General features: G+C 33.4%; 2 protein-coding genes across 2 annotated transcripts in view; both read left to right on the forward strand.

Annotated features, from left to right (window-relative positions):
* Positions 1-10,462, forward strand: part of LOC112686781 (pituitary homeobox homolog Ptx1-like) — a gene marked incomplete at its 3' end in the record, with an annotated part of 32,296 nt that extends 21,834 nt beyond the window's left edge. Inside the window, exons 5-6 of the mRNA XM_025559207.1 lie at positions 9,225-9,413; positions 10,055-10,462. Coding sequence (XP_025414992.1) covers positions 9,225-9,413; positions 10,055-10,462 — 597 coding nt within the window. The remainder of the gene's footprint in view (positions 1-9,224; positions 9,414-10,054) is intronic.
* Positions 10,463-10,496: 34 nt separating this feature from the next.
* Positions 10,497-12,389, forward strand: LOC112686748 (phosphopantothenoylcysteine decarboxylase subunit VHS3-like). The gene is made up of 2 exons (XM_025559164.1): positions 10,497-10,998; positions 12,048-12,389. Exon 1 carries the CDS (start codon positions 10,634-10,636, stop codon positions 10,985-10,987), a length of 354 nt encoding a protein of 117 aa, XP_025414949.1. The 5' UTR covers positions 10,497-10,633; the 3' UTR covers positions 10,988-10,998; positions 12,048-12,389.
* Positions 12,390-23,022: the final 10,633 nt, after the last annotated feature.

The raw sequence follows: 23,022 nt of genomic DNA on the forward strand, positions 1-23,022 counted from the left end.
TTTGACCACATATTATGTGGTGCATCGATTTTCAAACATAAAAAATATAAATTTTTAAACGTACAAAAAAACAACATTCCAAAATAACAGTCATTTAGCCGCACATCTGCAACTCTTTCATGATGTGTATGACAAACACAAATATTGGGTATTTTTGACCGCGTTCTAAAAAATAAAAAAAAGCTTACTCAACAAATACTCTAATCAGTCGGTCGTTTTTCAACAAAAAAGTCAACATGCCGACTCGCAATCATTGTTATCTGTTAAATAAGAGGGCAGATATGATTACAAATAGAGAAGAAAAAAACGTGTTCTAGTGTCATGTTTTACAACTTGGTAAATATTACCATGGGTACCTCTCTATATAGTTTCTATCTATAAACACACACCAGTTTCTTGTACTAATCTTATTTATACTAGTACTTGATAAAGCTTTAAAATTGTTTGTGAATTTAATCATGAAAAATGTATATATTAGGCAATATTTTTAAAATATACGTGATTCTATATTTTATATCATGATTCATTATATTTTAGTTCACAAAATGAAAAACAAAAAAAAAAAAAATAAATAACAAAAAATGAACGAGGGAAGAGAATTTCCGAGTGGTTTAGTTAAATAAAAAATGAATAAAACGTTTATGGAAAAAGAGAAGATTTATGTGATAGTAAGAACAGGCCACCTTCACTTGACGTGATTTATAACCCAAAAACGCTTATTTGTTCACGTTCTGAAAAGCAAAACCGTTCATTTCAAATGGAAATTAAAAATATATAAATAAAAGTGAACTTTAAATTCGTAAATGCCATGAGTATCCACAAATAACACTATAAATAAGTTCTTAGAAGAACGTCCAAAAGTTTAATAAAATAAAGATATTCTGACATATTTAATTTATATTTTATTTTGACAATAATTTTATTTTTTATATAATATTTTACTAATTTAAGAAATCAACCATCCAGGGTGACGTTTCAATTTTTTTATTTAAAGGAAAATTAAAATTGTTTGATAGTAATAATTAGAATCCCATTGAAAATTCTACTCTAACTTTTTAGTTCTTAACATGAATGTTGGTTCATGAAAATATTAAGCTTTCAATCGTTTGCCATTAAATGCAATGTAATATAATAATATAATGTAATATAATATAATATAATATAATATAATATAATATAATATAATATATTCCATAAATAATTCTCTATCATACATTTGTCGATATGATTCTTTAAAATAAAAAATATATATAACTTAAAAAAATGCTAAAAAACCACTCAATGCAAATTGATACACACATAAGTCATATTATTAAGAATTTTTCATTTTTAAATCGGCATTATCTATCACACGTTAGTATCCATTATTTACTTGTATCCCAAAAATGATTGTGTGATAGAAATTACTTTTATGAAATGTGTGAAAAACAAAAAGTTTATAATTCAAAATATTAACCTTATTATTATAAAAAATAATTAGTATCACTAAAAGCCAACATTTTTATTGAATAATATTAAATTATCGGTATGGAAATTGTGTAATACTGGTTAATCACAATAACGTATAACATGTAAATAAATTTGGATTATTTCTATTCAGATTTTATATAAAATATGTATACAGTATCTTCTTTTAAACCAGTAACAATGAGGGATCTCTTGTAACATTGTTTCCCCAATAAATATATGTAGGTACCTAAAGTTCAACATTTACATAAAGGTAGTTTATAAATATAATAAATTGTTGACGTATATCCTACTCCCGTGACTTCGCATCTAACCGCGTCACTACGGATTACTACAACTTAGTGTCTTAGTAGTTCAGTAGGTTTTGTCTAATAAATATGATCTTTTGTTAAAGAACTGTTAAGTACCCATTTTATTTTACTTAACTTAAGAAGTCAATGCTCTCCACTTTTATGAAGTAAAATACAGAATCTACGGTCGTGAAAATTGAACGTGGTTTAAAATAAGAACTGGAATCGTCATATTAGTTCATGCAGAATTAAACATTAGATAGGAAGCAAATTCTTGAAAAATTTTTTGATCAAAACCATTAAACAACATCACACCTACTTAATTTAATAGCATTTTTAACTGAGCATAATTCACGAGTTTAAATGTTTTGGTTAGTAAATAATTCTTTTAATTAATAATTATTTTTATAATATTTTATAAATGTGTTAGTTTTTCTTTACAATTCAAACTCATAAAGAATTAGATTAGTGAATAAAATAATTAAGAATTTTTTTTATTTAAAAAAAAACGTAAGAAATATTGTTGAAGAAATAAAATATTATAATATTGAACAAGGCTAACTAAGCTTTTACATAATATTCTATAATTCATGAGTTAGACTTAAACTTTTAAACAATTTCAAGATGAAATATTAATTTAATATTTAAATTTTTATTTTTCCATGTTACTAGAAAAATGTATTCTTCAAGAGTTCAATCACATAGATCATAGACTATATTTTAGGCCTTTATCAATCTATTATAAACAAAATTATTATAAATAATTTATTTTTATGGATTATGTGGTTACTATAACTGTATTATAACTGTGATTGTCCAATTTAAATAAAATATTTTTATTGAGAAATAGTGATTTAAAAAATTAAAAATAATTTAAATAATTACTGACAAAATATTATGGATCTGAAAAATAATATTAACTCAAAACTTCTATGTCAATAATTTAAATAAAAAGGTACATTTCACTTGAAAAGAAAATTTATACGTGTAACGGTTTTAAAATTTGCTAATATTTCATATGAAAACCGTTCACGTGTTCGCTATCATGGTTAATGATCGTTGTGAAATTTTATTTAATAATAATAAATAAATTAGCTTTATTGACATTATCAATTGAAGTTATTTGTAGTTGTTTCTGTTTAAAACGCGTGATCAAATATTTGTAACATAATTTTATTCCCCGGGGAAAATGGATTGAAACAAAAACCAATAATGGCCCCTTCTTCTTCTAAGATACTTGAGATGCGATGAAAGGGGCACTGTGGACATAGGGGAATTCGGTGGTATATGTAATCAAAGCACACACGAGATTACTGCATGGACAGGGAGCTCGCGGATTAGAATAGTTACGAAGGTCGCGTGGCCTGGGGTTCTGCAAGTTTCGGTTTTGACGAATGACTTCGCTTATGGTCGCGGACAAGTTCAATTAAGTTAGATTCGGTACTCTCTCTCTCTCACTCACACTCACCCTCATTCTCTTTTCCTCGACGGGGAGCCTATTTTATTGGTATTCACCGAAGCACTACCCCCATACACTTCCCCCCACAATGCTGGATCATATGCTTAAGCTTCCGAAACACAATAAAACACGGGGACAAACCCCTTGTATATACATCTACGGCTACCGTTGTTTTATTGCACACTGAAATCCACGTTATATTTTATATCGATTTCGCCACCCTATGATTACCAAAGATTACTAAAGACGAATCTCTGTTAGCTTGGTAATCAAAACAGTATTAGTTCTCTTTAAAGTAAAAAAAAAAAAAAAAATTGAATAAATAAACTGTTAAATAAGCGTATGCACCGTAAACTAAAACTTCGAATAAATTGTAAACTTTATAAACTTTGAGTCCATTCCCACAGAATTTAAAAAAAATCTTATTTAAAACATAAATTTTAATTCTATACAAAGATTACTGATTTATGATATCCTTCAACTAAAAATATATTTTAGTAAAATAATAAAACAAATTTTTTAACATGTTTTAAATAGCAATCATAATTTTGTGAAAAAAAAAATAGAAAATTTTATATTCGTAATTGATGGTATTACTTTACATTATTTTATTTATTAATAAATTAAAATTGTATAATCCTAGATTATTAAAGATTCTGATCTAAGAGAGGAAATTATTTTATTTATTGTTTTTGCAAAGATTTATTTTTCTATTTAAAAAGTTTCAGACATTTAAATATTCTTAAAAAGTTTTAACTAGCGCTATTAACCGTTTCCAATCGATAAAATTGGTGCTATTATTGTAAGCCCGTTTTTACTCTTTTCAATAAACTAAATATTAATAGAGTGTGTTGTAAATAACTTAAAATACAAATTCAATTAGGTTAGAAACTAACTAACACGGTATTTTATCTATAAATTAGTCATTACATGTTCTGTGCGGAATCGTTTTTTCTCCACTTATACAGTTATCGATTACAGTTGTACAGATCTACCGTATATATTAAGTCACAAAACGAATAAGATCTCATATACAGAGGGAGGTATGCGCGACCCCGATTGCATTTCTAACCGCACACCTACGCATACTTAATCACGTACATATGCTTTTTTTTTTTTTTGCTGTTGCAATTTTCTCGACAGTTCCGATTGCCGACGTACACTTTAACGTTCAAAAAGACAATAACGTTGCTCGGAGCGCGAAGGTAAGGAGCGGATTACAGAAAGGTTTTAGACATGGGGCGCGTGACGTGTATACGCATAGACCGTGGCGAGAGAAACCCAGGCCCGGGGGGTATATCTTAAGGTATATCTAAATTTTTCTGCAGTGTTCATTAAATTCTTATCATTAACTGCGTTTAATAATTTGTAGTCCCCGATTTCCGGGACCTCTCGGAAATTCCGGACCCGGGGGGGATCATCCCTTTCACCCCCTCCCCCTTCTCGTCGGGCCTTTTTGTACGCGTAGACCGCGGTGAGCAGTTTGAACGGTGTTTCTCGTTGTCCTGCCGCACGTATACGCACGTAACGACGACGTACCTTATTCGCGTGTCGGTTTGAAAACAATAATTACAGCACGACGGAAAAAGCTTTTTCCGCCCGAGCCCGGCCGCGAGGCCCCGATCTGCTCGCTCGCATGCGCGTGATAGCCGCCCGGAGCGAAACCCGGCGGTGGTGATGTGCGGAAAACACGAAGCCCGCGCGCGCCGTCGGATTACCAGGCCGTTGTTAATCGATCAGCACTCGCCGGCACTGGCTTACCCGTCTACGTACGTACGTACATATATATATTTACGTGCACACGTGTGTAACAATAATGTATTCGTGTGTTTAAGCACATGTATATACGCATTCGTACGCACGCACATCTACGTACGTGTATACGACTCGGGATCGATGGGGGATGGTCCCTCCTCGCGCAGCAGCTTCAAAAGAATCAATTTATGACCTGACGAGATTTTAAAACGCCTCGCCTTCACCCCCGTCCGGCCGACTAACCCGAACGCGTGCAATGTACCCACCCCGTCGCTAACCGTTTTTCCGAAATTTTATTTCCTATACATATGCACATCCAGCGCCCGTATACCCTATCCCCGTGCACGTGCCGGCATTTATACGTACACGCGCACATTACATTGTTATTTATATATATATATATATATATATATATATATATTTATAATTTATAAATATACGCGCACACATTCGTACATAATACACACGATCGTTAATACGTTAAATCCGTTTAAATTAACGCATTACCCACCGCATACGTTATACATTATAATAAATACCGTTTGATATTATTATTCCTCGTCGTATGCTATTGACTCGTGTAATCCGGTGCGTAATGAAAAATTGCTAGCATATCGACAGGAGGGAATATTTACATACACAATAATACCGTGTATATTTACTGTGTGATTTTATGCGCTGCTAACGATACAAAAAGTATTCGTACGCGTTTTATTCGCGTCGAAATCCAATATTACTTTATTACATTCGTAACTATTACTTTCTTACTATAAGTACGTCTTTTTTACCATGATCAAGAACTAACCACAATCAAACCCAAAGAATCAATCGCAGTGTTATAATCACGCAAACACATAATTTCTAATATCGTTAACGATAATAATAACAATTGTTATGAAGGTTTCTATTTACATCGTACAGATATTTTCATATAATATTTATTCCTCGATAATATCGGGTAAACAGTAACTGGTTATTAGCAGTTAAGAAGATGGAATTTTTACACGTATTCTACACATTTTGTAATGTTAAATTTTACAACGTAATATTGTTTTATCATTAATAGGACATAATCTTGTATGGTGGGTTAGTTATAAAACCCAAACCTTATCCTATTATAGTGGTTAGAAGTTCCCAGTCACTTCCTCGTTCGATACACTCCATAGTATTGGTTAGTATAATTACGGTATACATTTTTTTTTTTTTGGACCATTTTGCCGTCTTATAATGTTTCTACCAAACACCGCGAATACATTTTACAGGCAAGAATTGTGAGCTATTCTATTTAAATAATCATCTACATCAGTGATTCTCCAACTGGAGGTCACGACCCTTTTAGGGGTAACTAATAATCTAATTAGGATCATCAGTATACAAAGCAACTAGTAAGATGTTCTTATAAACACCTTCATGATAATCATTATTGAGAATTACAATTTATTTAAGTTTAGCTGTCAATAAAGACGTTATATTAGTAATATTATTCATATTTATTTATTATTATCTTTTAATGAAATCACGATAAAAGGGTCGCTTAAAATCTTGGTGACTTTATAGGGTGTCGCAGCTTCAAAAATATTGATAACCGCTTATCTATATCATGTTCTTCGTATGTCCCCATAATATTTAATAGTTGCCTAGCCATCTTGGCAATTTTTTTTTGTTGTTGTTTAAAGATCTTGTTATATGATTAACTAATTAATTTTTATCTCTGTAAAAAAATATATCTAAATATTGAAACGTATACTGCATATATATAACATACAAGGATAATGAGGTAATGATTTGAGAAATTCAAATTCAAAACGTATTATTCCCGTTTGTTCGAATGCTCCTCCTAGAAAACAACGTTTTCGGCATACCTCCATACGCGGTTTGAAATTTGCAATTCCTTGTGTTACACACTAAATTTTAAATAAACATTTGTAAGTCTAAAATTTGATCTGAAACTAATGTGCTTATACCTTCTGAAAATTGATTTAAATCTTTCGTAGAAATACAATCATTTTTTCTGTATTCTACGGTATTTTACCCATTCTACGGTATGAATATTTTGTTTGTGTGAAAGTTATTGTTTCCATGATTCCAACAAATAGAATTTTTTACACGTTTCAAAAATTCGGTGTACACGTGTTACTTTTCGTGCTACACAATGCGTGTCGCACTGCACACAATTAAAGGTCCTGCCCCCGAGCGCATTACATTATGCATTTGTATCTCATATAAGGTTACATGAGCGCACGTATCATCGCCGTCGAATTTCTGCGGGTCTCCCTTGTACGCGCGCGCGCATGTACCCCCTCATCGTCCGTGGGTCTGCCCTCTCCCCACCACGGATCCGTCGGGACGGGGATGCGGTAGCGAAGAGGTAATAAAGATTAACGAGCTTTCTGATTGATGCTGACAACGCCTGGTGCCGGTTGGGGGCTCGTTATTTACCGTCGGCGGCTGCGGCTGTGGTACATATAGCTGCTCCTTCCGCAGTGGCATCAGCGGAATCCACGTTATGGCCGGCCCATCAGGCTCAAGATTAATGACATTCCGTCGTCGACGCTGCTGCATTATGGCCGGAGGCGGAAGCGACGGATCTACCGGGCAACCGCACCCCCGTACACCCGGCAAGGGCACGTTTAAAGATTTTTACGGAGGCCTCTGTGTATAGTTCTGTATTTATATACGTTCAGGGTTTATTAACGAGCAAGGACAATAACTTTACGGAGAGTATCTTCTCGTGTAATGATATAATGGTAAAAAAAAATGTTTTTATAATCGATTTTTTAAAAATGTCGTTGTTTTTCCCCCCTCACAACAAGAAGCGATATACCTATAAACGTTAACACTAAAACCTATTGCTTCGTATAGTAAAATGAAAAATTCAAATCCGCATGCACGTGTCACACTGTTTTTACAACCTTTTGCATCGTAATGGTCGTTATGTTATAACAGTAACGTTGAAAATATTAACACTAATGCAGTGACACAATGGCCATTGTCATATCCCGGGATATGATTCTACACTTTCTGCATGGTATGATTAATTTTTTCGACGCTTCACGTTTGAAAATTATTCTGAATATGTAGCTGTATGTGTACACTACGTACGTCAATAATCACATCATTGTTATCAAAATTTAAATTTAATTTCACTAATGGGGGATTTGAAATGCTTGTGATAGAAAATATCTACGTAATTAACTCGAATATTAACAACTCGGGTGATACATTTTTTAGTATTAGGTTTGAAAACATTCGTCAATAATTGATCTTATGAAAGGCCAGAGAATAGTAGAGTATAATAATAATAGAGTATTCTTGCACTACTGATTGGTGGTCGGTTCACAGAATATGATGAGGTTATTCTATTTTCTATCTTTATTTGGATTATGTTGACAGTAAAATACATCCAGTGGTTGATCGCCAGCATAGATATAGAAGTAGAAATGCATCGCTTGATTTTTTTAAAAGCTCTTTTATCTTTGAGATCTTGGCAAGTACACAATTGCATGGTACATAAAGTCTGATAAACGTTATTTATTACCATATGCAATTGAGTTTGGATTTGGTGTAATGTTTGTCTAATAGTTGAGACAACACGCACTGCATCATTGATTTTATTACATCTATCATGGTTTGCTTACTAGATATCTTCTTAATTGTACTTAAGAAACTTTCAACTAGTTGAATCAAATACACCTAAATCGGTTTTGTTTTTGGTTATTTAAAACTTTTAGAGCAAACAACTTTTGTTAAGTGAAAACATTAGATAAACTCTCACGTGTAATTTAGTGGCGAAAATTATAAAAGTCGCTCTAACCTTAAGCTCGGTATTCTATCAATAAGCCAGTTAATGTAAACTTTTATATGAAGAAACAATTATTAAATTATACTAGAAAATAATTTTCAAAACACATTTGTTCAAAATTGTATACCTGTGCATTAATTTTATTTATAAATTAAGAATGAAGAGGGATTTCCTAACATTTATAAATATAATATCTTAAGACTAAATTACAACTGCAATCGAAAGTGTTATAACAAGACTGAGTCTTTGATTCAAATAATTCAGTCACAGTGCATTGTCTATCGATCTATCAATCAGTTGTGTTACAGAATAGTTATTTCGGCGTAAAAATGAAATAATTCATTTGATTATAAATTCATATTTATAATTCGTCTGGGGGTAAAATCAAATAGCAATCAATCGCAATTATTATCTAGCAAGTATTGATATAAACTGTCTCTCTACGCTGCAGGTATGGTTCAAAAACCGGAGGGCCAAATGGCGGAAACGCGAGAGAAACGCAATGAACGCCGCTGCGGCGGCAGCCGTGGATTTCAAAAACGGATTCGGAACCCAATTCAACGGTCTCATGCAACCGTTTACGGATACCGATTCGCTGTACAGTACAGCTTACACGTCGTACAATAATTGGGCGACTAAGGTGAGCGATTATTTTCTATAAAACTTGTATTTAGGTATGCGCAAACTGTAATCTTAGCGTAACACAACCGGAAACATGATTTTACGATTTTTATGTTGTGCTTTTACGACCTTACCGTGTACACAAGACGAATTTTCTAAACGGCGCACATTGTCGGTGTAATACGCCAACAGTTAAGCGGTCCAGCGTAACAGTGACGGTGCGAACGGGTATATTCTACGGAGCGATTGCATCGTGTAAAAATCCTGGTGGGTCCGCGATCTTATCCGTAACGAAAATAATCCTTCCCGGACCCGGAGAACGATCTTAACGTTATGTATATATGTCCAGTTACATATTGATTAAATCGATCGACGTTTGTTATGCGTTGTTCCGCATGCCTCGAGGTTATATGGCTAATCTCGGTACCTGTCCACTAAAAAAGGCGATTTCGCAAATAGGAAGATACGAGTAAGAGTTCACGCTGCCGTTTAATCAACCCTTAAAATATGTTCCAACCCCAAAGCCCTGTTTTGCGACCACCCTTGAAACTGTGAACGCTTTCATCGATTTTTTTTTTTTCCGCGCGCACAATAAATGTTAAACCCGTTGGATCGAAACGTGTAATATCGAGTGTAATATCGCCCGCGCTTTTGTCGCAGGTCCCGAGCCCGCTGGGATCGAAAACGTTCCCATGGTCGGTGAACCCGCTGGGATCGGTGAACCACCATCATCACCAGGCGCCGGTGAACTGTTTCAACGCGGCCACCTCAGCGGCCGGGTCGATGTTACCGACGCCCGCGCCGCAGAACGGGCCGCCGTACTGCCCGCCGACCACGCCGTACTCGGTGTACCATCACCGGCCCGCCGAGCCGTGCAACGTCATGTCCAGCAGCATTGCCAGCCTCCGGCTCAAGGCCAAACAGCACGCCTCCGGGTTCGGCGGCTACCAGCCGGCTGGTTCGCCGTGCTCGTTGCAGGCGCAGGCCAACGGCGGCAATCGGTCTTCTTCGTCGTCGTCGTGCCAGCAACAGTACGGCGGCGGCGGTGGTGGCGGTGGCGGCGGCGGTGGCGGCGGTGGCGGCGGCGGCGGTGGTGGCGGTGGTGGCGGTGGTGGTGGGGCGCAGGGCGGCGGCGGAAACTCCGGTAGCGAAGGCACGCGGACGCCCGTCTGACGTGAAGAGCGGACCGGAGGAAGCGTCCGGTACACGGTTGAAGACCTGTTGGACTTCAAAGAGGAAATGGACGATGGTGGTGGCGGCAGAAGCGTCGGCGGTGCGGGTGGCGGGCGCGAAAACGTAGACGGCGGTGACGAAGACGACGACGACGAAGACGATGACGACGACGTGGACGAAGACGACGACGTGGACGACGACGACGACGTGGACAACGACGACGACCGGGTCGATCATCGCGGTCAAGAACATCATCATCTCCTCCATCACCATCACCATCAACATCACCAACTCCCGCAACAGCAACACCACCAGCAGCAGCAGCAGCAGCAGCAGGTGGACGGCGGCGGCGGCGGTGGACGGTCCGTCAAACAGCACGTCGAGCTGACGCAAATGCACGCCGCCGCGGCCATGCTCTAAGCTCGTCGTTTGTACGTATCTATATTATACTTAAATATAAATGCATTAATAACTATCACACGTGTACAAATTGTCTGATAAGAGTATTGTGTGCGGTATAGTCTTGTAAATAATATATGTATGATTTATAAATATGTAAATACTACGCAACTGTCGCAACAATACATTATCCGTCGCGCCCCCCGGACGAACGAAAAGAACGAATCGGTACAGCACCGAAATGCTTTCGTAAATTTTCTTCAATACCTATCCATAGAAACGGATTCGTTTCCATTGGCCGTGTCCTGAAAACGAAACGTTATTGTATCGACGATCGCACGTGTATTAGCTTCGGCTAATGCGTTCGATTTTCTTTTTTTTTTTCGTGGTTTTCTGGGGTCGCTCGTGGATAACTCGATTCATATTCTCTAAATTCTCTCTCTCCGTTCCGTTTGTCACCCGATCACTGCGACGTCCTTTGCGATGTTTTCGTACAAAATATAAAACAAACCTCATTTCCAAGTTCGTCTCGCCCACACATAGTTTCCTACGCCCGTTTCTCGACTTATTTACACGCCCCGTGTGCAGTTGGCGTACGTCTTCTCCATCGAGCATTATTATTGTTATACATACATGTTATGATTTACAATACAAATAATGCGCGTATTACGTATGGTTTACGTGTCATCTTACACGAACACTTAATAATAATACGCATTATAAATAAACTGTAATCAATGTACATACGACACATTTTATTTCGAACATAATATTTTTTATGAATATTATAATGGCAATAACGGAATCATTTGTCTAGTCCAATACTATGTATATTATTATTATCATTATTATTATTATAACTGTAAATCGTATTGTTTTCGTTTTAATTCTGTAAATACTCGCGCGTACGGGATGTGTTTAATATTCATAATATACACGATTTTGAGTCGATGACATTTCATCCATTATTTTTATTACCCACAAAATCAATTAGCGTACATATTATGTATATATACTACGTTGTCTTATCAACCTAATTATTGATTTTCTTTTTTTTTTTCATATTTCTCACGAATAAAAGTTCTAACGAATTGTGACAACTTTTTGGTACACTTGATAAACTTCGATTTCTATAACACGAAATTCATTACATTAGTTCCATTGCCATTAAAACGATACGCTGCTGTTACTTTAAGTTTTAGTGATAAAATCTTAATTTTAAAATCCTAAAATTGTACTTTGATTGAGTATTGTTATTTTTCGAACGTGACAATATGTTCAAATATTAAAATTGTTAATCGATTTAAATGTACGACTATACTATTCATAATGTACTACGTTCAGACATCAAAACCGTTTACGCTAAAAATAATGTTTTATTGCTAATTTTAAATACTTCGATGTAAAGATTTGTTGTTTTTCTTTTCTGACCATGTATTAAAATTTGTATTTCTAATATTATTTTAAAAGGGGGGGGATCATATAATAGTGATATTATAAATACGTTTATTATTTTTCTTTAATCATAGAAATTTAATATATCCTGTACACCCCGTATAACTTAAAGTGTAATGTGTAAAAAAATAAAATTAAAAATACTACTAAATAATTAATTGTACTATATATTCATGTAGTTAGATAAATTTAAAATATTATTTTATTATTTTTTTTTTGACATTTTATTGTAATGAGAGTGTTGGTAAAATACATGCATAATTTTTTTTTTTTTTGAAATGGAAATTATTATACCATTATTATTATTATTGATATATAATATAATATATATTTATACCTTATGTAGATATTTTGACGTTGCAATGGACAGCATTCTTACACTCAACGTTGTATATTGGTATTGCTATAAAGGCGTGCATACATTTATATTGTATTGAAATCCTTACACGACATTATTCCTGTATTCCTATATTACCGTCCCGTATTGTGTGCACACGATTTGGATTTCAATTGTTATGCAAACAGTTGTATATTATTGAATATTTTTCTATGCGCGTGCACGCGTATTCGTGTAATACATACGAATAAGAGATGTGTATTGAAAACTTAGCGTGTACGTAATACGATTCAAAGTAGTTGGCGCGCACGAAACAAATACGGAAATAACGATAAAAACACTACAATTCGAGTTCAGAACGCGACATCTATTTCACTTTGTACATAAATATTTATTTATATTTGTATACATTTCACCGTGTACATACTTATAGATTTTATACGCATACAATGAAAACGGGACACAGGACAGGCTTTGGGTTTTTGTTACGACAACGACATTACGATTTTCAACGGAAATCCAATACTATATAGTATAATAAAAATATTGTACTTCAATATTGTTTTTGCGTGTATATATATATATATATATAAAATAACTGTAGATATGATCACATTCAAACGAAATAAGGTAATATTTTATTTTTACTCCTAAAAAATGAGTTTTTCGCCAACACATACACCTAACCTATACAATACGCAATATTTATTTTATTGAAATAAAACAATTTATTTTATCGTTGTATTGTAACAAAAAAAAAAAAATATATACATATATGTTATTTTTAAAATGATCAATCTCATGAGTGTACCATTTTATTATGTTATAACAATATTTTTCTAATTTCCATATTTATATAACGTTATTGCTCTTGGAAAAAAATAGGAAAGCAATTTATTGTTGGTCGAGTCATATACGATGCTCTATAAAATCCATATAATTTTAAAATAAAATCATTTATTTATTAAATGCCTATTAAGAGCATGTAATGTATTATTACATTAAATGTATAAAACATTCAAACACTCATGCATTTAATACTTTGAGTCCGCTAAACATAGATTGAAACTCACTATTATTGCAATCATGGGCGTAGCTAAAATTTGAATCAGGGAGGGGCAAAAACATAAAATGATTAGTGTTAAACTCGTAATTCAAATAATCTACAGATAGACCATTGAATAACACATAAAACGTCAAAATGATTACACGTGTAGATATTACTCGGTCCCACTAAACTATTTTTAGAATTATATCTTATTTAATTTTTGATTTTAATGTAAAACTTACACGTTTGGTATAAACAAATATAATGCAGTTTGAGGCGCAGGGGTGGGCAAGTGCCACCCCTGCCCCACCCTCGATACACCCATGATTGCAATCGTTACTGTCAACATTGAAGTCGTTTTCCCAAATAAATGGACAGATTAACAAATTATATTTGTAATAAAGGTAATTGCTACATTATAGAACGATAAAACTAAAATAACTCAACAACGGTTATATTCAAATTTGATAAAAAAAAAAAAAGTAAGTCGTACGAAAATATCGTTTTTGGCGGTCAATCAAATTATATTCTGGAGAGAGAATATTTCCGTTTCAATTAAGTATGACGTTTGCTTTTTCGAAAAACACACATATTATCTGAATTGAAAGGTTGGTTAGTATTTATTCTCAGTAAATTATTATAAATTTCTGAGGATCGGTACAATCGATCTCAAATCGTAACTCAAATGTCAATTTTATATTTTACGAATATATTATTAATTTTGAATAGAAATTTTACACTTCTTTACACTCCATTTATACAACCCAATGCACACAATATTTATTTATATAATTCTATACATAATTCATGTGTTATACTTGCTCAAATATATTTCTATATATTTTTAGTGGTTATTCGTTATTGTGTAAAACGAGACATAAATAAATTTTATTCGTGACCTTACTGGCGTGGTAAATTATATACAATGTTATCACTGTTCTAATAATATAAACCGAACAACTTTTGAAATGAAGTTATCTATATGTCCATAAATAATACTATGAATAGAAGTTCAATCCCTAGTTCGAGTTACCTAGCTACTGATCTACTATTATGATAATCACGTCTTATAGTATATCTTCCTTTGAGATAATAATAAAAACCAAACCAATAGACAAGTCTATGTAAAATATTTATGTAAACAACTTATTCGTGTTTAGAGCTTTCAAAGTTTGAAACCGATTAGTTTTCAAAATATTTTAAAAACACTGTTTTGTAACACTTTACAATTAAATACACTTTGACGGAACACAGGTCATATTTTGATAACATATTCTTAATAGACTGAAACCATTTAAAACAAAATCATGATGTGTACACTTTCCTCGGTCAAACAACAACGTAATAATTGTGACCGAAAAATTAAACTAATTTTTATTTGAAAAAATTCGTAGACCCCATAACAGTGTCTAGCACGGCGTCAGTGTTGTCCATACAACGTGCACGTACGCGATAGTAGGTACTGTACGTGTGCTGTGCTCAGGTACCGAGGCGAAAATTATGTAGGACATTGTTATGTTACTACGTAGGTCCAATACATAATTATGTTTCTACGTGTGTCCATATGCGTCTATATACGTCATATGCAGAGCCGCGTTTAACGACAAGCAATTTCCCCGGGGTGGAAAATTTTATGATATTTGATGGGGTAGCATATTTTTGAGGATCAACATAAAATAAAAAATATATAATTATAATTTTTTTTTGTACGATTGCATAACGTCAATGCATATTATTTTTTATTTCGAGTTGTAATTTTCTTAAAGGCGGATTCAAATTGTATACAAATTGATTGCAAAAAATCATATTGTACCGGATGGGTTCCGTACTATAAACAATGGTTATGTTGCTAGTTGGGCGCCGTGTTAAAAATCGTACTGCACCAATTTGGTCTTGGAAAAGAAAAACATTTTCCTTCCCATTTTTACACACCTAGGACTGTCTGTATCTGAACATCTGGTTACATTACATTTGCAATCATTAGACTTCTGGCTGTTAATAATAAGTTTATGATTCGGTTGAAATTTATTAGATACAGACTCAACAAAGTCGTAATAATTAATTTTCCCTGATATTTTTTTTTTTGTTATTTTTTCGTTTTCAAAATCTTTCTTTTTCTTCCCTCTGGATTTCTCATTTCAACACAAACGTCGATTTGAATATTTTTTAAAACGTGTATAAATTGCAATATATTTGATTGAATAGAACATAGAATTGAAATATGAATGAAAGGATTCACATGCGTTTGTAGTTCTTATTGTACTACGCTTAAATTAAGACCATAATTTTGGAGGGAACTTTTGTAATCATTCGTCATCTAGTTGAATACTTACCAAATCGTTTGTAAAAGAGTTTTCAGCTTCGATACAATAAATAATAATAGACGGACCCAATTCGAACACATAATTTTATACGCTTGGACTCAATTCTGACGAAATATGTTATTCACCCGGATCCAGTTCGTTCAAAATTTAAAACTAATATTATTTTCGGATCCAAATCGGATGCGTCTATAAGATATTTAAATATATTTTCGAACTTCACAGCTAAAACATTTTTTTATTCTTTATCTTCACATCATCGGGAACGAATCCAAAGAAAATTGATTTTGATTCCAAGTACATTTTCAAGGAGAATTCCAACTATGTACGCGTGTGGTATAGTCAGTGGTAGCTTTGATATGTAAGTTCTTGAAATCACCCCTGGTACTTTACTCAGCTGCACCGCACTAATTTACACGTTTAATGAAACACATAATATTATTGCGTATTATATTTTTGGTGCTATTTTATTATTTTATTATTATTACTGTTATTATTATATAGACAATTCGATGAGACGACGTTTGCTGCTATTTGCGTCGTATACATAACTTTTAAAAGTTGAATTCAGCGCAAGCCGGACACTATCAATCATCGTGTCGTCTCCATACCATCACCGCCGTTGAGTCTTGGTTCTTGCCTAGCACGCTCGCGTTCTATTATTATTATTATTATATGCAAAACCGTATAATATTAATAACAATAATAATATCTCATATTGCCACCGCGCGTACATAATATATACCTACCCCTGTTCATTAGGGTACCCGACCGTTAATAACGAATTAATGGTGACGCGTCGTTTTGTTTAACACCCCAGCAGCACATTAAGCAAAAACGTACCCTTTTGAATTTTTATTATAATATCATTAGCCGACAAATACACCGCGCGCGCGAATACGCTCTATTATACACCGCCGACGACCGATATGTGTGTTAGGTTTTTTTTTTTTTTTTAATGTCTCCGATTTCAATTAAACCAATACCCATTAAAATGGCAGTGACTTAATAATTAGCGGATGTATATATTACTGTTATTATTATTTTTTTTTTTTATATCGTATCAATTTGTTTTTTTTTTATTAGTATTATTCTGGGTTTCAAATCGATTAGCTAAATGAAAAAAAAATACGAGGGACGAGATAGGAAAGCCTTATAACCTACGACGGGCGCGAGGAAAAAAACGGCTTTCGAGGAATAAGTGAAGGTCTTAGGTACAGAGGATTTAGCATAAGCCTATAGTCCCACAGAATGGTCGTCGTTCGTTTTAAGTAAATTCGCTCGTACCGCAACACTCTGCCAAGAGATTTTTATTATTTTTACTATTACTATTATTATTATTATTGCTACTTATTGCAATCTCCTCTTTCGTAAACGGATCTGGAGAAACTGTTTTTTTTTCTTACCTCGTTATATCGTATTTAACTGTCAATACGAGCTGAGATATCGTTAACATTTATTAAGCGTGAAGTTATTTTTAAAATTTATATTTAATGAAAAATCATAACTATTTAGAAAACACAGAAAATATTTTGGAATTTTGTATTCAAAGCAAAAAAATTGTAAAAGTTATTAACATTTTAAGATAATTCTAACGCACATGTAGTTTTCAAAAGCATATACATTTTCATTATTATTAATTAAACATTTTATCTCCACAATTGTTTTCAGAAAAATAATAAAAACAAATATATTTAAAACAATATTGGTTATATTTTTCTAATAAGAAAAAAAAGTTTCTTCAACCTCAACTTCTTCAGTATTCATCACGTTTCAATAATAATCTGACCAATTTTTTAAAGCTAGAAGTTTCAATTATTCAAGTGTTGTTAAGTATATAAATGTAGCGTTAATGTTGGTACTTTTGTATTTGTGTAATTTTCTTTCGATAAAGTTCTAACATTTTATGTTTTCACTCTCCATTTTATTAAGTAAACTTTGTATTTTTTATTTTGTGTAAATTATATACAATTGTACATATGTTTTAACGAGTTGAATTTAACATATAAATAACTTTTATACTGAAATTACAATAATTTACTACATCTAAATAAATAAAGTAATTCAATTTTAGCGTTGACAGGTTTAGTTAAAATAAAGAGTCCAGAATTAAGATTCCATTAGGTATAAAAAGTTTTTCAATGCTGATAAAGCAAGGAGTAAGATGTATTTGATCTCTTGTTAAATTCGTCTATAATTGTTAATTATAGTTTTAATTTAATATCATTAAATTATATATATAATTTTAATTCCCAAAGTATCATATACGTTTTAAGAAGTTTTGTCTATGCATATTGTTCTAAAAAAATGGTAGTTTTATTCTTTTGAAACTCTGTAGAATTATACTTGTTAAGGAATATGATATAATGTTTCCTCGTAAATTTTGTTTTCTGAATAATTATTAACATAATCTATAGTTTTTCTTATATTTAGAACATATAAAATAATTAATATATTGAAAATATATTATACATTAAAAAAATAAAAAAGTAAAATACTATAGTTATTTTTTTCAATGTCTTAAAAATATTTCGTATATTCGAAATGTTTTCCTTATATTTTTAGAATATATAATAACATTTTAAAAATAATTCGAAAATATTACAATATTTTCAAGTAAGTGAATTTTTCTTGAGGTTATTTTTACACAGACGAAACATTGACTTCATATAATACATTAATGGTGTACGTGGAAACTGAGAGATACTTATTAAAATATATTTACTTTTGCGCACTATTTAGAGGTCGTTGTAAGTTGTTAACGCCCTAAACCACCAAATAAGTCCATTCTTTAACACAATTAGTGTAAACATTTTTTTTATGTTATATCTTTCTTAAAAAAAAATCGGTATTAAAACATTATTTGATAACGATTACTATTACGTATGTTAGTTATTTATTCAACATTTCTTTCATTATATTATTTACAAACATTGATGCGAACACAAACCCACCGGAAAGGCTTTTGATCGAATCACACCAGTGAGTTTAATAATACTAATATTATCAATGTCGATCAAATCGACATGTTATTATGGAGTTTTGTTCAATCACACCTGGTAAGATAAAATAATATAAACATATTATTATAATAAACAATGTCAGATGTGTACGCTACGTAACACACTAGGGTTTATGACGTGGTCGTATGTTTTCTATGTGAAAACACATAACATTAAACATACTTCGTGGTTATTTTTGTTGTTGTTGCTTTTTTATTTTTTATCGCCGTTCTTCCCCGCCCTTCGTCCACAGAATTGATTGTTCGAAAATCCAGGACAACCCACAGAAGTCAAGAAAATAACGAAATATAAACTGGCTGCGAAAGACTGCAGGCTCTCGGGTGGAAAAAATAATGGGAAAAAGTACGAGAAAAAAAAAAGAAATGGTCGCGGTGAATAGGTGGGGGGGACGAGAAATGGAGGAAAAGGAGGTAATCATTTCGGGAAAAGACGCGGCGGCGAAAAATAAAAAATAATAATAATATATAAATATATATTTGTATACGTCGCGTCGGAAGAGGGACCCCGCACAGCCACCGGTTAAGGGAGAGGAAACGGCGCGCAGCAGAAGACAAAATGGCGTTTCGGGTGTACCGTGCGTGCGTGAATTTCTGTGTTCGTGTGGAGTTGGGTGCACAAGTACGTGCGTGCGTGCGTGCGTATACGTAATGTGTGCGCGCGCGTTGTAGGTCGGGGCTTCGGGGGTCGGCGTGCAAAAGTTGGGAGGGATGACGGGCAGGGGTGGGCACGGAAGGGCGACGGGTAGCTTAGGAGATAAAACCGGCCGAACAGAAATTGGATTCAATACGAGGGGTGTTACTATAGTTACTGCAGAGGCGGTTTTCCCTTCGAGAAGCTCGCCGCCGCCGCCGGTACGTGTGTACGCGTCGTAAACGCTCTCCGGAGCGCGAGCGCCGATAACGCCGGTACCGGTGGCGGATGCCCGGTCGCAAGTCTCGAAACGCGGGTTATCCTTATAATTAGAATATAATGCACGTGCATATATTATGTACATGTGTTGGCGTGGATGAGAGTGGGGGGATCCTGTAAACGCGTTATATTGTTCAATGTACAAGTCTGTCGGTGGTGCGTACCGCGTGTGCAGGTGCGTGCGTATAGTAGTTTACGCAACACGAGATTTTTAGGGGGGGCACGTCGCGGTACGCGGTATACGGTAAGTACGGCGGTTGGTAATCGGAACGCCTCGCGAAACATTTTCAATCAAATAATGCAGTACGATACATTTATGCCGTACTATGTACACAGGTACGTCCGTGTACAACCGAACCAGACGTTTTTATTACGAACGTCTACGACGAGCCGAACGAATAATTTAGCGGAAAAAAATGGAACTTTTTCAAAATTATTGCTTTATCGCACTTTAGATAGAAATACTGTTAAAAAAATGGTATAGTAAAAAAAAATTGGGTTTTTCTTATATAAATGTATCAGTTGTACTGGAAATAGTTAAAGAACTATTGAGCACCAGACAACGAATGTAGTACGATATTACAAAGGTCTCTACCAAGTGCGAATATCGAAATGTATTATTTCTAATAATTTTAAGCAGTAGAGTTCACGCGCAATCGAATTGCGTATCATCCGATGACTATTATTTGAACCTTACAAACAATTCAAGAATCCTCGATCGATTACGTTGAATCATAACTGATTCGCCACTTTCGACCTGCGCCGTATTTAATACGGTGAATACTTCATCTCGACATCTCGATTTTTTTTTCACATTCAAATTCTGTAAGTTGTCTAACCATTTTTGAGTAATCTCAACACAGTCACGAAAATGGCACTCTAGGTAATAGATCAGGTAAGAATATACTCGTATTCAATGGAATGTTTTCTAAAACTATGTAATTTTTAATCAATAATACGGAAGAATAAATATAATTCATCATATCTAGTTAAACATAGCAACTATGGACTAATCCGAGTACTATTCAAATATACTATACTAACTATTTAAAACTAATCATAGGTTTTTGAACGATTCAAAATAACAGTATAAAATGTATCACGGTAATACTGTAATACAATTCAAAAATATCGTCGTAAGGGCAGCCGTCGCTATTAAATTGCTTACATATTTCGCATACTTAGTATTATCACATAATGCAGCGCGTTATTCTCTTATTGAAATTTGTATTCATTTTTACGATTTACTCACCACCTAACCCCCACATGTGGTCGTACAACCGAAGATGGTTAAAAAATACATATATAAAAAAAATAAGCACTTATTGAAGGGGGGGGGGGTATAAGTACTCCACGCGAGAGGTAAAAACCACTAGAGTGCTTTACGTACATAAAAAAAAATACACCAGGCACCTATAAGACTATAAATATACGTACACACACACGCGCGCGCGCGCGCAAGCATTCATACACGCAAATGCGCGCGCGCAAACACATACACACACACACACACACACACACACACACACACACACACACCTTACTGCCATTACATCTTGTTATAAAAGTTTTCGAAAATCTGTTTTTGTTTTTCGTTTTATACTTAAACTACCGCACAGTATCCATTATTTTCACGCGGTTTTAAACGTTTGCACTACTTACTTCATTTTTTTTCATTTTACACACCACGTGAATATTTTTTATCATATAACATTTTTACATCAATAGTAAAAATGTAAATAAATATTTTCGCATGAATGTTGTAGAATAATTACATATTTTTATGTACAAATAATACGCATTGCCGACTTTCAACTTTCCGGCGCCACGTTATGTACAAGATAAACGTATGACCCTGTACAAATGTGTTATATTACAAAAACGAATATTATTGATTGTACTCGTATTACTATCTTGTGCATTGAAAATACCATTAATTATATTGCCCGACGATTGTCCGCGAACAACGCTGCTGGCTAATGTTCATTTAAAATAAATGTTAAATATTTGCTTGTTTATTTATTTTCAACATTCTTAATAAGTGCAATATTATTACGAGTATTAACAGAAATTTTAATAATTCTCTAGTAACACTTTTACCGAGTCCCTATATCGTTCGTGGAGGCCAATATATTATATATTCGTTACTATAATAACAATAATTTAATAGATAAACCAGAAAAATATGTTGAAATCTTGGTGGCTGACATCACGCGCCAAGTTCCATAAGAAATGTATCGGTATTTGATAATAAAATACACAAAAAATGTTAAATTTTTCTCGACATACGTAGGCTTTATTTTTACATATCGTACAGCTATAATACATTTAAACCTTGAAGTAAGTTAAGTAAAATCAATAAAATCGTTAGTTTCTATTCTTCGATATTAAATTTATTATCAAAACATTACATTAACAATTAACCTGAATGAAGATTTTGCTTTACCTCATATTTTAATACTGTTAATAGTAAGATATAAAAATCAGTTTAACTTCTATATTATTTTTGTGTTTATTTAAAACTTGAATGAAACTTAGTCATGTATGATTTAGTTGAGGCCTTAGTTTCACTTGTGAATCTAAGTGTACTTATATAACTCATACATAATTGCGTAAGGGCATATAATTCTAAATCTATTAAAATACATACTTTAGTTACTTTAATAAATAATCAATAAAAATAAAAATATAGCTGGTTTAACAAAAAATTTCTGTAGTCCTTTACCATAGCACTGAAAAGCACTGAAAATGTATTTTAATTTTTTTATCTTACAACTACAACCAATTGACTCAATATTAAAACAACAGTAAGTATTAAGTTTACAATATAACTTTGAAACAAAAAAATATTTTCTGATAAATAAGTGTAGATGATTTGTATGCATTATAATTTAGGTCAACAACATTATTGCAATATTAATGAATAATTCAACTAAGTGAACGATGTCTTTTAATTAAGCAAC

Source organism: Sipha flava, unplaced genomic scaffold (assembly GCF_003268045.1).
Source record: "Sipha flava isolate LNK unplaced genomic scaffold, YSA_version1 324_pilon_pilon, whole genome shotgun sequence".
NCBI classification, from domain to species: domain Eukaryota; kingdom Metazoa; phylum Arthropoda; class Insecta; order Hemiptera; family Aphididae; genus Sipha; species Sipha flava.